This window comes from Scyliorhinus torazame, chromosome 31, assembly GCF_047496885.1.
Source record: "Scyliorhinus torazame isolate Kashiwa2021f chromosome 31, sScyTor2.1, whole genome shotgun sequence".
Lineage (NCBI taxonomy): Eukaryota > Metazoa > Chordata > Chondrichthyes > Carcharhiniformes > Scyliorhinidae > Scyliorhinus > Scyliorhinus torazame.
In genome coordinates, this window is record NC_092737.1 from 21,004,756 (window position 1) to 21,020,879 (window position 16,124).

At 54.0% G+C, this 16,124-nt stretch overlaps 1 protein-coding gene across 1 annotated transcript in view; it reads right to left on the reverse strand.

Moving 5' to 3' along the window:
* mcm7 (minichromosome maintenance complex component 7) overlaps positions 1-16,124 on the reverse strand; it is a 39,148-nt gene continuing 23,024 nt past the window's right edge. Inside the window, exons 11-16 of the mRNA XM_072493471.1 lie at positions 15,902-16,113; positions 13,587-13,768; positions 10,032-10,115; positions 9,767-9,935; positions 722-831; positions 1-356 (exon numbers count right to left, since the gene is read on the reverse strand). Of these exons, the coding sequence (XP_072349572.1) occupies positions 149-356; positions 722-831; positions 9,767-9,935; positions 10,032-10,115; positions 13,587-13,768; positions 15,902-16,113 (965 nt within the window). The 3' untranslated portion in view covers positions 1-148. The remainder of the gene's footprint in view (positions 357-721; positions 832-9,766; positions 9,936-10,031; positions 10,116-13,586; positions 13,769-15,901; positions 16,114-16,124) is intronic.

Sequence of the window (16,124 nt, forward strand, 5' to 3'; positions counted from 1 at the left end):
AAAACAGACTTGGGCAGGGTCAGAGAGAGTGGGGGAGGGGGCGGCAGGGAGCTGGGGGCCTTCGAGAAGCAAGGCCCCAGCACGGCAAGCTAAGCCAATCGAAGTCTGGCGTGCCTCCTGCGGCAGGGACAAGTCGAACGTTTCCCGCTCACACAAAGGTGATTTTGGTCCGTGCCTGATTCACCTGCCAGATGTTCAGCTCTTCGTACTCCTCCAGCGCTGCCTCCACCTGTGCAGGGGTGAATCCCTTCGAGACGCACCGCTGCTCGGCCTCAGAGTACTTAACCACACGCGCCGTCGTATCCGCAATCATCTCCCGGATCGTGGCAAAGATCACGTCGGCCGGGCGTTGCACTCTGAAAACACACGGGACACGTTGGATTACAGGACACGGTAACACATAGGAGATAAAATCCTTGCGACCAGGGAGCGAGGGTCGTAGACGAGGACAGATGCACACCGCTCACCTGGGAGCAAAGGCCATATGCAGCAGGATAGGGACACATTTCCCCATCCCGATCACAAACAAAATTCCCCTTCGCAGGGGGAATGCATGTAGGTGGGCAGCCAAGAGAGACCTTAACTGGCAGGGACGCCAGGATCTCCATTTGAAGCCCGTCAATACCCACAGTAGAATCGGGCAGCATTGCAGCGCCCACCCCTCCGGGCTCACGTGGCGCCTCCACATGCATCACCCCACTCCCCAGCTGAAAAGGCTCACCTGCTGGCTTGACCCCGGTCTCCAACCAGAGAGTCCTTCGACATCTCCATCAGTCTCATCGCTTCGTTCACGTCTTCCTTCTCCACGGTGTCGACCAGGCGGAGCCGAGCCTGCGGACGCACAAACGTCAGTCAGAGAGCGAGCGAATTCCAAGAGGGGTGGGGAGTGCGGGAGACACAAGGGGCCAGGTTGAGCAGAAACAGCTGAATGGCTCAAAAACGAAACTCAAGATCAACAGACTCCCGACAGTCATCCCTCTCGTAACACAAATGGGAAAATGCGGAGATTCTTTTGAAAGCAGGCGCTAAGCTGGGACCACCTCGCAGGCGACTCCAGAGTGAAGTGTCGAGGCCCAAGTGCAACCTCGAGGCCGGCACCATCAGACAAAGACAAGTGCAATGCCCTCCAGGAAAGCCAGCAATTACCCACTTCTCTGTCTCTCAACACTGGTCAGCCTGCAAGGAAAATGAACTGAAAATTGCTTATTGTCACAAGTAGGCTTCAAATGAAGTTACCGTGAAAAGCCCCTAGTCGCCACATTCCGGCGCCTGTTCGGGAAGGACAAGGAACGGCGACGTTCAGAGAGACTTCGGGCGCACTCATTCAAGGAACGGCGGGGAGGGGGAATCAAAATTAGCACAGCAAATAATGGGGGAGCGGGTGTAAACGGCAAGCTGGCCTCCATTGGGTTTGGAGTGCGGGAGTGGAGAGGGCTTGCTACAATTATACAGGGGTTGGGTGGGACCACATCTGGAGTGCTGGGTGAAACTTTCATAGAATACAATTTACAGTGCAGAAGGAGGTCATTCGGCCCATCGAGTCTGCACCGGCTCTTGGAAAGAGCACCCTACCCAAGGTCCACACCGCCACCCTATCCCCATAACCCAGTAACCCCACCCAACACAAAGGGCAATTTATCATGGCCAATTCACGGAGCACCCGGAGGAAAACTACGCAGACGCGGGGAGGATGTGCAGACTCCGCACAGACAGTGACCCAAGCCGGGAATCGAACCTGGGACCCTGGAGCTGTGAAGCAATCGTGCTAACCACTATGCTACCGTGCTGCTCTCCATATTTAAGGAAGGCTAAAATCGCATTGGAGACAGTGACTGGGATGAGACGTGGAGTTAATTGGGTCTCTAGATCTCGGGGTACAGGTTCATAGCTCCTCGAAGGTGGAGTCGCAGGTGGACAGGCTGGTGAAGAAGACTAGGTTTTATGGTTAGAATATTGAATACAGGAGTTGGGACGTCTTGTTGAAGTTGTACAAGACATTGGTAAGGCCACACATGGAATACCGTGTTCAGTTCTGGTCACCCTATTCTCGGAAGGATATTGTTAAACTAGAAAGAGTGCAGAAGAGATTTACGAGGATGCTACCAGGACCTGATGGTCTGAGTTATAAGGAGAGGCTGGATAGGCTGGGACTTTTTCCCCTGGAGAGTAGGAGGCTTAGGGGTGAACTTATAGAGGTCTATAAAATAATGAGGAGCATCAATAAGGTAGATCGTCAACATCTTTTCCCAAAGGTAGAGGAGTCTAAAACTAGAGGATATAGGTTGAAGGTGAGTGGGGAGAGATACAAGAGAGACCAGAGGGGCAATTGTTTCCACGGAGGGTGGCGAGTGTCTCGAACGAGCGGCCAGGGGCAGTAGTCAAGGCGGGCACAATTTATGTATTTAAAAAAACATTTAGGCAGTTACATGGGCAGGGTGGGTATAGAGGGACATGGGCCAACTGTGGGCAAGTGGGACCAGCTTAGTGGTTAAAAACTGGGCAGCATGGACAAGCTGGGCCGAATGGACTGTTTCCATGCTGTAAACATCCGTGACTCGATATTCTCTGGAGCTTGGGATAATGGGAGTTGATCCAAACATTTAGAACTCTGAAGGGGCTGGACTGGGGAGATGGGCCGGGGTATCAAGAGCAACTTCCCTCTCTTTTGGGGGGGGCACAGTGGTTAGCACTGTTGCTTCACAGCACCAGGGATCCGGGTTCGATTCCCGTCTTCGGCGCGGAGTCAGAGAGAGAGATGGGGAGAGTTGGTTTCAGACAGAGGAAGGATTGACGGTCAGTGGAGACAGCGGCAGGAGGAAATATTTTAGATTTAGGAACAGTATTGTAGTTAGGATCGACAATGCACCCGCCAAGAGAGGCAGATTCAGTTTGGTATGCAGGAGAGAATTGGAGATTTATCTGACAGGAGGAACGCATGGAGATTGGGGGGGGGCGGGGGGATGGTGGTACCAGCTGAGTTGCCCTGGCAGAGGGACGGTAAGGCGCGAAGTGCCGAGTGGCCTCTTGATGTGCAGCCTTTAAGGGTAGATCATCGAATTGGGACGAGGAGGCGCCTTCCTCAGCACCACTGCGGGTTTGGAGATCGCAGCGATCCATGCTGGCCCCCTACCCTCTGACACCCCCCCAGGGCAGTCAGCCCTGTGGCGGGCTGGGCCCCCTACCCTCTGACACCCCCCCCTCCCTCAGGGCAGTCAGCCCTGTGGCGGGCTGGGCCCCTACCCTCTGACACCCTCCCTCAGGCCAGTCAGCCCTGTGGCGGGGCGGTGGTGGGGGCAGCCTCTATCAGGACTAGCCAGATAAATAGAGTCGCTACAAGAGCAAATCAAGAGATTCCTGGCAAGTAACAGACAAGTCGGAGTGTGATGGAATACTCTCCACTTGCCTGGGTGAACCCAGCTCCAACAACACTCAAGAAGCTCGACACCATCCAGGACAAAGCTCGATCTACACCCCAAACACCTTAAAACAATCCCCCTCTCCACCATTGCAGTAGCAGCCGTGTGTACCGTCTACAAGATGCACGGCAGCAATTCACCAAAGTTCCCTAAGCAGCACCTTCCAAACCCACGACCGCTACCATCTAGAAGGACAAAGAGCAGCAGATACCTGGGAACCCCACCACCTGGAGGTTCCCCTCCGAGTCACTCCCACCCCGCCTGGGAAATATATCGGCCGTTCCTTCACTGTCGCCGCGGCAACATCCTGGAACTCCCTCCCTAACAGCACTGTGGGTGCAAAGAAGGCTAATGGTATGGGCCTTGGTGAGGCCACACTTGGGAATACTGTGGGCAGTTTTGGTCTCCTTCTCTGAGGAAGGATGTTCTTGCTCTCGAGGAAGCGCAGCGAAGGTTTACCAGACTGATCCCAGGGATGGCGGGACTGTCATACGAGGAGAGATTGACTACGCTGGGATTGTTCTCACTGGAGTTCAGAGGAATGAGGGGGGATCTCATAGAGACTTATAAAATTCTAACCGGACTGGACAGGGTCGATGCAGGGAAGATGTTACCGATGATGGGTGTGTCCAGAACCAGGGGGTCACAGCCTGAGAATACAGGGTAAACCATTTCGGACACAGATGAGGAGACATTTCTTCACCCAGAGAGTGGTGAGCCTGTGGAATTCATTACCACAGGAAGTAGTTGATGCTGAAACATTGAATATATTAGAGAGGTGGCTCAGCCATGACCGTGATGAATGGTGGAGCAGGCTCGAGGGGCCGAATGGCCTCCGCCTGCTCTGATGTGCCTACACCACAGGGACTGCAGCGGCTCACCCACCACCTTCTCAAGGGGCAATTAGGGATGGACAATAAATGCTGGGCCCGACCCTGAACACGGTTAACCCATGAAATAAAAATCTTTGAGCGGAAAGATTACACGGTAATAGCTGCGTGTCTGAATGTACACATTGCCTCTGCTGCCTGTGCTCCTGTAGCTACACAGGTGCTCACACTGCAGTACATCAGAACCCACACTATCTGCACAAACAGCACTTTGCAACTCTGGGAACCAGACTGTCAGCAGCGACTTCCCTCCAGGCAGTCCCCAATCCCGCCCGCAGTTCACACCAACCCGTCAGCCATTGCAGCAGAGACTGGCACACTCAGATCACCAACCGGGCACGCAGAGACCTCCCATGGTCCACACCCTCCATTTCAGAAGGGGCATTAATGCTGCTTCCTGCGCTGGCAGATAGAAGAGATACCCCACCTCCAGCACAGAGTACCAGGGAGCACTGACCCCATAAACCCCCTCCATCTCTCCCCGACAGCACAGAGTACCAGGGAGCACTGACCCCATAAACCCCCTCCATCTCTCCCCGACAGCACAGAGTAACAGCGAGCGCTGACCCGGAACCCCCTCCATCTCTCCCCAACAGCACAGAGTACCAGGGAGCACTGACCCCATAAACCCCCTCCATCTCTCCCTGACAGCACAGAGTAACAGCGAGCGCTGACCCGGAACCCCCTCCATCTCTCCCCAACAGCACAGAGTACCAGGGAGCGCTGTCCCCATAAACCCCCTCCATCTCTCCCTGACAGCACAGAGTAACAGCGAGCGCTGACCCGGAACCCCCTCCATCTCTCCCCAACAGCACAGAGTACCAGGGAGCGCTGTCCCCATAAACCCCCTCCATCTCTCCCTGACAGCACAGAGTACCAGGGAGCGCTGTCCCCATAAACCCCCTCCATTTCGCCCTGACAGCACAGAGTAACAGCGAGCGCTGCCCCAGAACCCCCTCCATCTCTCCCTGACAGCACAGAGTATCAGCGAGCGCTGCCCCCATAAACCCACTCCATTTCTCCCTGACAGCACAGAGTACCAGCGAGCGCTTCCCCCATAAACCCCCTCCATCTCTCCCTGACAGCACAGAGTACCAGGGAGCGCTGCCCGGAACCCCCTCCATCTCTCCCTGACAGCACAGAGTACCAGGGAGCGCTGCCCCCATAAACCCACTCCATTTCTCCCTGACAGCACAGAGTACCAGGGAGCACTGACTCCATAAACCCCCTCCATCTCTCCCTGACAGCACAGAGTAACAGCGAGCGCTGCCCCAGAACCCCCTCCATCTCTCCCCGACAGCACAGAGTAACCAGCGGGCGCTGCCCCGGAACCCCCTCCATCTCTCCCCGACAGCACAGAGTACCAGGGAGCGCTGCCCCCATAAAGCCCCTCCATCTCTCCCCGATAGCACAGAGCACCAGGGAGCACTGCCCCCATAAACCCCCTCCATCTCTCCCTGACAGCACAGAGTACCAGGGAGCGCTGCCCCCATAAACCCCCTCCATCTCTCCCCGATAGCACAGAGTACCAGGGAGCGCTGCCCCCATAAACCCACTCCATTTCTCCTGACAGCACAGAGTACCAGGGAGCACTGACTCCATAAACCCCCTCCATCTCTCCCTGACAGCACAGAGTAACAGCGAGCGCTGCCCCGGAACCCCCTCCATCTCTCCCCGACAGCACAGAGTACCAGCGGGCGCTGCCCCGGAACCCCCTCCATCTCTCCCCGACAGCACAGAGTACCAGGGAGCACTGCCCCCATAAACCCCCTCCATCTCTCCCTGACAGCACAGAGTACCAGCGAGCGCTGACCCGGAACCCCCTCCATCTCTCCCCAACAGCACAGAGTACCAGCGGGCGCTGCCCCGGAACCCCCTCCATCTCTCCCTGACAGCACAGAGTACCAGGGAGCGCTGTCCCCATAAACCCCCTCCATCTCTCCCTGACAGCACAGAGTACCAGGGAGCGCTGTCCCCATAAACCCCCTCCATTTCGCCCTGACAGCACAGAGTAACAGCGAGCGCTGCCCCGGAACCCCCTCCATCTCTCCCTGACAGCACAGAGTATCAGCGAGCGCTGCCCCCATAAACCCACTCCATTTCTCCCTGACAGCACAGAGTACCAGCGAGCGCTTCCCCCATAAACCCCCTCCATCTCTCCCTGACAGCACAGAGTACCAGGGAGCGCTGCCCCGGAACCCCCTCCATCTCTCCCTGACAGCACAGAGTAACCAGCGGGCGCTGCCCCGGAACCCCCTCCATCTCTCCCTGACAGCACAGAGTACCAGGGAGCGCTGCCCCCATAAACCCACTCCATTTCTCCCTGACAGCACAGAGTACCAGGGAGCACTGACTCCATAAACCCCCTCCATCTCTCCCTGACAGCACAGAGTAACAGCGAGCGCTGCCCCAGAACCCCCTCCATCTCTCCCCGACAGCACAGAGTAACCAGCGGGCGCTGCCCCGGAACCCCCTCCATCTCTCCCCGACAGCACAGAGTACCAGGGAGCGCTGCCCCCATAAAGCCCCTCCATCTCTCCCCGATAGCACAGAGCACCAGGGAGCACTGCCCCCATAAACCCCCTCCATCTCTCCCTGACAGCACAGAGTACCAGGGAGCGCTGCCCCCATAAACCCCCTCCATCTCTCCCCGATAGCACAGAGTACCAGGGAGCGCTGCCCCCATAAACCCACTCCATTTCTCCCTGACAGCACAGAGTACCAGGGAGCACTGACTCCATAAACCCCCTCCATCTCTCCCTGACAGCACAGAGTAACAGCGAGCGCTGCCCCGGAACCCCCTCCATCTCTCCCCGACAGCACAGAGTAACCAGCGGGCACTGCCCCGGAACCCCCTCCATCTCTCCCCGACAGCACAGAGTACCAGGGAGCGCTGCCCCCATAAACCCACTCCATTTCTCCCTGACAGCACAGAGTACCAGGGAGTGCTGCCCCGGAACCCCCTCCATCTCTCCCCAACAGCAGAGCACCAGGGAGTGCTGCCCCGGAACCCCCTCCATCTCTCCCTGACAGCACCGAGGGGGAAGCCAGCCCCCAGCGGGGGAAGCCAGCCCCCAGCGGGGGAAGGAGGCGAAAGGAACTCTGCAGAATGGACAAACAACACTGCACACCATCCTAACGCTCAGTGCTGTCAGGCTGTGGGGATGGGTGTTAACCCAGGCGTAGGGATTGGCTGGGACAGTGCTCCAAGTGCACCCAGTACAGTAGGTATTCAGTCTCACTACCTGCACTGTCAGCACTTTAGCACTGACACAGCCCGGCCCGGGGACTGGAGTTCATTCCAGCGACCCTAAAGACAAGGCAGAATTAGGCTATTAAACCCCCACTAGCCTGGCCTCGTCCCTGTAAATCCTCTCTGCACCCTCTCCAGTGCCTCGATATCCTTTGTACAAAATGGTGACCAGAACTGCGAACCGTACTCTCTGACCAAGACTCGATACAGGTTCAACGTAACTTCCCTCACTTTCAATTCTAACCCTCTGGAAATAAAGTCTAGTGTTTGTTTCATCTCCACCTGTAATCTATTGTGAACCATGACAATAACCCGCCCCCCCCCTCCTCTTCGGCACCAGCCGCACCCCCCCCCCCCCCCACCCAACCCGTCTTCCCCATTTCACGTCATCCGCAAATTGAGAAATTGCGTTCCGGATTCCAAAGTCCGAAACCTGCAAATTGCGACGGGCAGCCGCGATCCCAACGCCGATCCTCACGGAACCCCACTCCCCACCTTCTGCCACTCGGGAGTGACGACACTTTAATCCTGACTCGCTGCTTCCTGTCGTTCAACCAGCCGGCAATCTATTCCGCCATCGGTCACCCCCCCCCTGACTCCACATCCTCTCACCTCATCCAATCACCTATTAGGGAACACATTATCGAAGGCCTTTTGAGGATCTAGATAGATTACATCTACCACGTTCCCGCTCTCCACCCTCAAGTCGCCTCAAAACATTCAATCAGTTTAGTCAAGCAAGATTTTCCCTTTCAAAATCTGTTCTGACGACGCACTGCAATATTTCTCATGTCTAGGTTTTCTTTTGTTCGCTTGTTCAGTTAGGATTCTATCATTTCTCCGACCACGACGTTCAGCTGACGGCACTGCAATACCCTGGACACGTTCTGTTCCCCTTATTAAAGGCAGGCTGGTTTTTTTTCTCCCTTTTAAACACAGGGATCATGGGAATGTCACTTCAAGAAATGTTTGTCTGCTCAAGTGGCTGCAGTGATGTCAGACGGTGGGTGGAGCTGAGCTCTGGCTCTGCTTTTTAGTTTCGCTTTGAGGAAAAGCTTGGGTGTGTCTGTGGGTTTTTTTTTTTTGGTTTCATTTTCAGTGTTGGAGCTGAAGCCAGCCAGAGAAGGTGTAATTATGATCTCTCTACCACCTAAAGACTATCCCTAGATAATTTGGTGAATTCAGAGGGCTAACTGCTCTCAGTAGAGAATTTAAACCTGATGTGGTTCTGTAAAAAGGGTTTGATGGATGTCAAAAGGAAAGTTAGTGTTGTATTCTTTGGGGGTTGTATTTGAATTGATGGTTGCTAAAATTACTTTTCCATTTCTGCTGTACCACACCTGTAGAGTGGGCCGTGTGCTCCCCATACCACAATCTATTCAAAGTCGTGGGTCAGGTGATCTCCATAAGACTCTTTGGGAGTTCTCTGAACCCTGGCCCATAACACAGGAAACCCCTCTGCTCCTCCAGTTTCTAGCCTCAGGCCCCGACGACAGCAGGCCAATTGCTGTCGTCGCTTGGCTTGGCCAGGTTGCTCCTGGCTTGGCCACATTCAGGCAGGTCCCACGGGAGAACATAGAAAATACAGCACAGAACAGGCCCTTCGGCCCACGATGTTGTGCCGAACCTTTGTCCTCGATCAAGAACAAATTTATCTACACCCCATCATTCTACCATAATCCATGTACCTATCCAATAGCCGCTTGAAGGTCCCTAATGTTTCTGACTCAACTACTTCCACAGGCAGTGCATTCCACACCCCCACTACTCTCTGGGTAAAGAACCTACCTCTGACTTCTCCCCTATATCTTCCACCATTCACCTTAGATTTATGTCCCCTTGTATGGTTTGTTCCACCCGGGGAAAAAGTCCCTGACTGTCTACTCTATCTATCCCCCTGATCATCTTATAAATCTCTATCAAGTCACCCCTCATCCTTCTCCGTTCTAATGAGAAAAGGCCTAGCACCCTCAACCTTTCCTCGTAAGACCTACTCTCCATTCCAGGAGGTGCCAACATCACTGGCCAGTCCCAATCGCGGGGGCTGCTGCTCACAAGGCTGTCTCGGAGGTTTGGCCGGGTGACAACAGTTCCTTCCGCGCTCCCCAAGACCGTTAAGAGCAACCCAGGGACTGACCAGCGGACACGGGAGGCCAGTTGCGGCGGGGAGGGCAAGGAAGAGTCCTGCGGGATTCAGCGGTACGTACCAGGGCAGTGGAGATACGCAGGACGGATAGCAGGGTCCTGGGAGAGGTAAAGGTCATATCCTTGCTGACTCGCGACTCCTTCCTCATCTCGACGTACGCGGCAGTGATGTAATCGGCCAGCGTCTCCGGGATCATGGGCTGCTTCTTTTTACACAAGGTAATGTACCGCCTGAGTCGGGGAGGAAAAAAAAAAGATGAAAACTTGGATACGGGCCGCGTTCGAAAGCCACACCCCGGTCGGCCAAAGCTGCGACGGACACTGTACCTCATCAGCTTCATGTCCAATGGTTGGAACTGCGAGGGTGGCTGCTTGCTGTGCTGATGGACGTAGGTGATGTGTTGAGCTAGCCTGAGGAGGGGAGGGGGGAGACAAAAGAGCAAATTCAGACAGGAACCAACCGCGGGAGCTTCACCACAAGAGAACAAGAGTGAGACACCACCCTGCGCCACACCGTCATCGGGCGCAGTGACCCCATCACACGTCGACCCCAATCCAGGGCGAACCGCAACGGTGCCGGAGTGGAATCGGTCAGTTTTACAGCGCAAAAGGTCGGACACCCAGCACTGCCCCATTCCTCCGTCCTCGCCCACCGTATCGCCCGAAACAATCCTCCCTTTTCAGACCTTGGCGAGCGATTAGCGAGCGGGACCTCAAAAGAGGTAGTAATCCCCCGACTCCGTCCAGATCCACTACGCTAACGAGAAAGAGGACGGAGCAGATCAACGCGAGGACAGAAGAGATCGCACAGGATGTAAGGTTATAGATCGGGGGCACTGGGACTAGTTCGGAGGGTAGATGGTGACAGGGTCGATGCTGAGAAGTTGTTTCCCCTTGTGGGAGAGTCTAGGTGCAGAGGGCAGAATCTCAGAGTGAGGGGTGGGGGGGGTTGCCCATTTCACCCAGCGATGAGGAGGAATTTCTTCTCTCAGAGGGGAGTGAATCTGTGAAATTCTTTACTGCAGAGAGCTGTCGAGGCCGGGTCCTTCAGTATGTTTAGGGCCAAGATAGACATGTTTTTAATCAGTGAGGGGATCGAGTGCATGGGGATAAGGCGGGAAAAGTGGAGTTGAGGATCCTCACATCAGATCGGTCATGATTTCATTAAATGGCGGGGCCGACTCGATGGACCGACTTCTGCCCCTACGTCTTGGGGTACAGTCGGGACCGATCACGCTCAAACAGAGACCTACACCCTCACAGGGAAGTTTGCCAGTGCTGCTGGGGAGGGTTTAAACTAATTTGGCAGCGAGGGTGGTGAGCAGGAGGTAATGGTAAGAGAGGAACACCGAGGTGGACAGAGACACGAAGCACCAGAGTAAGAAATAGCTAATATCTGAGTGGGGTACGAGCGAGGGGGGGGGGGAGCAATATAGTACGAGAGCAAAGGACAGAGAGCTGAACAAATTTCCAGCCCAATGAGGAACGAGGCATCGCTGATCAAGGGAATGAGATTGGTCAAGTGGATCAGGTTACAGAGGCACAAAATGGAGGCAGCAGCCATTTGGCCAGGATTGTATCGATTCTAGCTCTCCAAAGGAACGATTCACCAAGTGCCATTTGACAGTCTCCGCCTCCCAGCCCTGCTTCCTCTTCAGATAATAATCCCGATTCTCTACTGAAAGACTCGACTAAATCTGCTTCCCACGTCAAACAGGCGGCGCATCCTGATCTCAACCAGTCACTGGGTAAAGCAGTTTGTGTCCCCACCCCCCCTCCCTCCCCGTGTCACCATCGCTTCTTCCGCCATCTTTCCACCAATGGGAACAGTTTCTCCTCATCCACCCACTCCTCCACCGAGTCTTCCTCTCAGCCTTCTCTTCACCAAGGAAAGCATTGCCAACTTCTCCAATCTATCAACGTCGCTGAAGTTTCTCATCCCTGGGACCATTCTTTTCCGCACCCTCTTCCCAAAGTACCCAGGCGCCCAGGACTGGATGCGAAACTCTGACGGAGTGCCAGTTGGGAACATTCCGGGAGCAATGAACATGGTGGGAGTTTCCAGCTGGGTATGGCCGCAATCTACCAGACCTTCTTGGATACGGGGGGGGGGGGTGGGGGGGGATTGATAAATGGAGGTACTCGAGTACAAAAGCAGGGACGTTATGAAGAAACTTTACAAAACACTGCGTCAGGCTTAACTGGCCTCATGCGCCCTGGAGTACCGAGTATGTGGCCCTTCACTGTGGAGGATGAGAGTGCAGGAGCAATGATGTTTCGGTGCAGCTGTACCGGGCCTTGGCGAGAGCGCACCTGGAGTATTGTGGGCAGCTTTGGCCTCATCTAAGAAATTATATACTTGCCATAGCTGGTGAAGGTGGGGGGTTCAGCGATGATACCTCTTAAAACGGAATAGTTAGCATGACACTAGAGTAGTTTTACATAAGGTAGTTTACGAAGGATTGAGCTGAATTATAGGGCGGAGTAATCATTATTGACCATTAAAAATGTATTTTTAGGACATAGCAGTAATAAGTAATCGAATGGGATTTCGGATAGCTCACTTGACCGGAAGGACGACACTTCTGATATTTTGTCTTTGTGAAACAAATGCAGGATGCGGGATTTTGTTGTCCTGCTTCAGACAATGAATGCACAGCAAATTACTCGTAAGCACAGCGGTCAGGATCAGGACCAATCATGTGCTGCTTGCAATTCTATTGGATAAGTTTAAAACGTAGCAGCTTCAGGGATTGGATCGCGTCCAACTGGGGTGGGCTATTGATTTTTGAACATTGAATAAGTGCTGTGTTCTGGTCTTTGTTCAGCAGAACAGGTCTTGGCAGATATCCAGTCTGTTCTCCGTGTACACGCAACAAGCTTAATTAATACTCCAAATGTGGTCTCACCAGGGTCCTGTACAGCCACCTTTGTCCAGGTTATCGTGTTTGTTCCTCTCTGTACGGAGTTGAGCCACAGGGATTATCCCCACGTGGAAGATGACTCAATACACAGGTCTTGAAACCGCTCCTACAGAGGGAATGCAGCCAAGGTTCACCGGACCGACTTCCTGGGGTGGCAGGATTGCCGTGAAGGGAGAGATTGGGACGACCGGGACTGCGTTCACTGGAGTTCAGACGATTCGGCGGCGGTGAACCGATTGAAATGTATAAAACTCTCTCGACAGGACTGGGAGCAGGGATGTTGTTTCCTTTGGGGGGGGGGGGGGCAAGGGTCACGAGAACAAGGGGTCACGGTCTCCGGATGCGGCAATGACCATTCAGGACTGAAATGGTCCTGAGGGTGGTGAGCCTGTGGAATTCTCTACCACAGGAGGCTGTGGAGGTCAAGTCACTGAATGTATTTAAGAAGGGAACAGATAAAGATCTCTCGACTCCAAAGGTGTCAAGGGACACGGGATGAGAGCGGGGAGTCTGGCTTTGAGGCGGGGGATGAGCCGATGATCTTATTGGACAGTGGAGCAGGCTCGAAGGGCTGAATGGCCTACGCCTGCTTCCATTTGGGGGCAGCACAGTGGCTTCACAGCACCGGGTTCGATTCCCCGCTGGGTAACTGTCTGGCAGAGTCTGCACGTTCTCCCCGTGTCTGCGTGGGTTTCCTCCCAAAGATGTGCAGGTTCGGTGGATTGTCCGTGCTAAATTGCCCCTTAGTGGCCAAAAAGGTTGGGTGGGGTTACTGAGATAGGGTGCTCTTTCCAAGTGCCGGTGCAGACTCGATGGGCCGAATGGCCTCCTTCTGCACTGTAAATTCTATGATTTTCTATGTTTTGAATTCAGGATACACCCCCCCCACCCCCTCGCCCACTGATTGCGGACTCCGACACCGTCCCGCCGCTTCCTGTGCCCACACCCCTCCACATACCTCAGGTCATTATCCCGATCCGGTTTGTCCTGAATGAGCCACAGGAGGTCGAACCTGGACAGCAGCGCCGCGGGAAGCTGGATGTTCTGCTCCACCGTTTTCTTGGGGTTGTAGCGGCCGTAGGCCGGGTTGGCGGCTGCCAGGATGGAGCAGCGGGCGTTCAGAGTCGTCATGATGCCAGCCTGTGTGGAAGAGGGTGGGAGGGGGGGGGAGAAACAGCAGAGAGGTTCATTCAGCAAACCCTGCCTCCACGTCACAGCCCGGCCAGAGATTCAAAATACCAAGCAGTAGCTCCCCGGATAAGAGTCAAGTCGCAGAACCTCCCGGCCCAAGGCGACAATAAATGTATTCCCATTGCGCTGGGACTGAGGCATCGAATCTTGGCTTCGAACGGGAATTGAGGACGACTGATTGATATGCAGAATGACAAAGCGCGTGCAGTGGGAGAGAGAACAGCGACATCTTAACGGGAAACTTGACGCAAACACGGGGAAGAACGGACTGGAGGGATAAGGGTTGGGATAGCGAGGTGGAAAGCACTTCAATCTCGCCGCTGTACCGTCAGGCCATCGCTCTGTCCCTCCCTCGAGCAGTTGCACCCCCATCGTTCAGCTAAACCACAAGCCTCTTCTCACTCGACTTGCCTCTGCTCCCATCCACACATCCCGCCGTCCATTTCTTTCTTATAGAATCCCGAAAACGCAGGAGCCGCCCACCCTACCTAGCCCCACTCCCCCACCTTGTCCTCACGCATTGATCATGGAAAAGAAGAATTGGGTATTCTAATTTCTAATTTCTGTATGGACAAGAGGTAAAAGATAATAAAGAATCAAGCACACTAATTGGTGCATGAAAGTAGGGAAGGTATGTTAAACCTGTCTCATATCTCGATTAGACCAGAGCGAGCGAGCACTGTACATGGTTCACCATATTATAAAATGAAAGAGACACACTGGAAGAGGGTGTGGAGAAGATTTACAAGGACAATAAGAAAGCTCATGAAGTAAGGAGGGGTGGGATAGAGGGAAATTTGGCCAATTGGATAAGTAACTGGTGGTGGGTGGAAAATTCTCAGACTGGAGACCAGTTACCAGCGGTGTACCACAGGGATCAGTGCTGGGTCCTCTGCTATTTGTGAGTTTTATCATTGACTTGGAGGAGGGGGCTGAAGGGTGGGTCAGTAACTTTGCTGATGACACCAAGATTGGTGGAGTAGTGGATGAGGTGGAGGGCTGTTGTAGGCTGCAAAGAGACATTGATAGGAGGGCTGGAAAATGGCAGATGGAGTTTAACCCTGCTAAGTGCGAGGTGATTCATTTTGGTAGGAAAAATTTGAATGCGGATTACAGGGTCAACGGCAGGGTTCTGAGGAATGTGGAGGAGCAGAGATATCTTGGGGTTCATGGCCACAGATGTCTGAAGGTTGCCACTCAAGTGGATAGAGCCGTGAAGGCGGCCTATAGTGTGTTAGCGTTTATTAACAGGGGGCTTGAGTTTAAGAGCCGCGGGGTTATGCTGCAACTGTACAGGACCCTGGTGAGACCACATTTGGAATATTGTGTGCAGTTCTGGTCACCTCATTATAGGAAGGATGTGGAAGCATTGGAAAGGATGCAGAGGGGATTTACCAGGATGCTGCCTGGATTGGAGGGTAGGTCTTATGAGGAAAGGTTGAGGGAGCTAGGGCTTTTCTCTTTGGAGCGGAGGAGGATGAGAGGCGACTTAATAGAGGTTTATAAGATGATGAGGGGGATAGATAGAGTGGATGTTCAGAGACTATTTCCTCGGGTGGATGTAGCTGTTACAAGGGGGCATAACTATAAGATTCAGGGTGGGAGATATAGGAGGGATGTCCGAGGTAGGTTCTTTACTCAGAGTGGTTAGGGTGTGGAATGGACTGCCTGCTGTGATAGTGGAGTTGGACACTTTAGGAACTTTCAAGCGGTTATTGGATAGGCACATGGGGCACACCAGAATGATAGGGAGTGGGATAGCTTGATCTTGGTTTCGGACAATGCTCGGCACAACATCGAGGGCCGAAGGGCCTGTTCTGTGCTGTACTGTTCTATGTTGAATACCAAAAAATGTTGGTTTACATATTGGGAAAGGATAAACGGGAGGGTCTCTTTTTTTCATGAAGTCTGAGGGGGACCTATGCGGGGATTTTCTTTTTTAAATTGAAAGTTTTTTGATGGAGTGGATGAGTAGCCAAGACAAATCGCTGGAAGGATTTGCCACCCGAGTATTGCAGGCAAAGTGGAAAGCCATGAATGCTCTGGACTAACCGAACCCACCCTCTCTCATCTGCCACTTGCCTTGGCGATCGAGATGGTCTGCTGCTCCATCACCTCGTGAATGGCGGTCCGGTCGGAGTCCATCATCTTATCAAACTCGTCAATGCAGCAGATTCCTTGGTCAGCCAGCACCAGAGCTCCGCCTTCCAGGATCATCTCCCCGGTAACCGGGTCCTTCATCACCGCAGCTGTCAGCCCCACGCCCGACGATCCCCGGCCTGTGGTGTACTGACCTGGAGGCAAG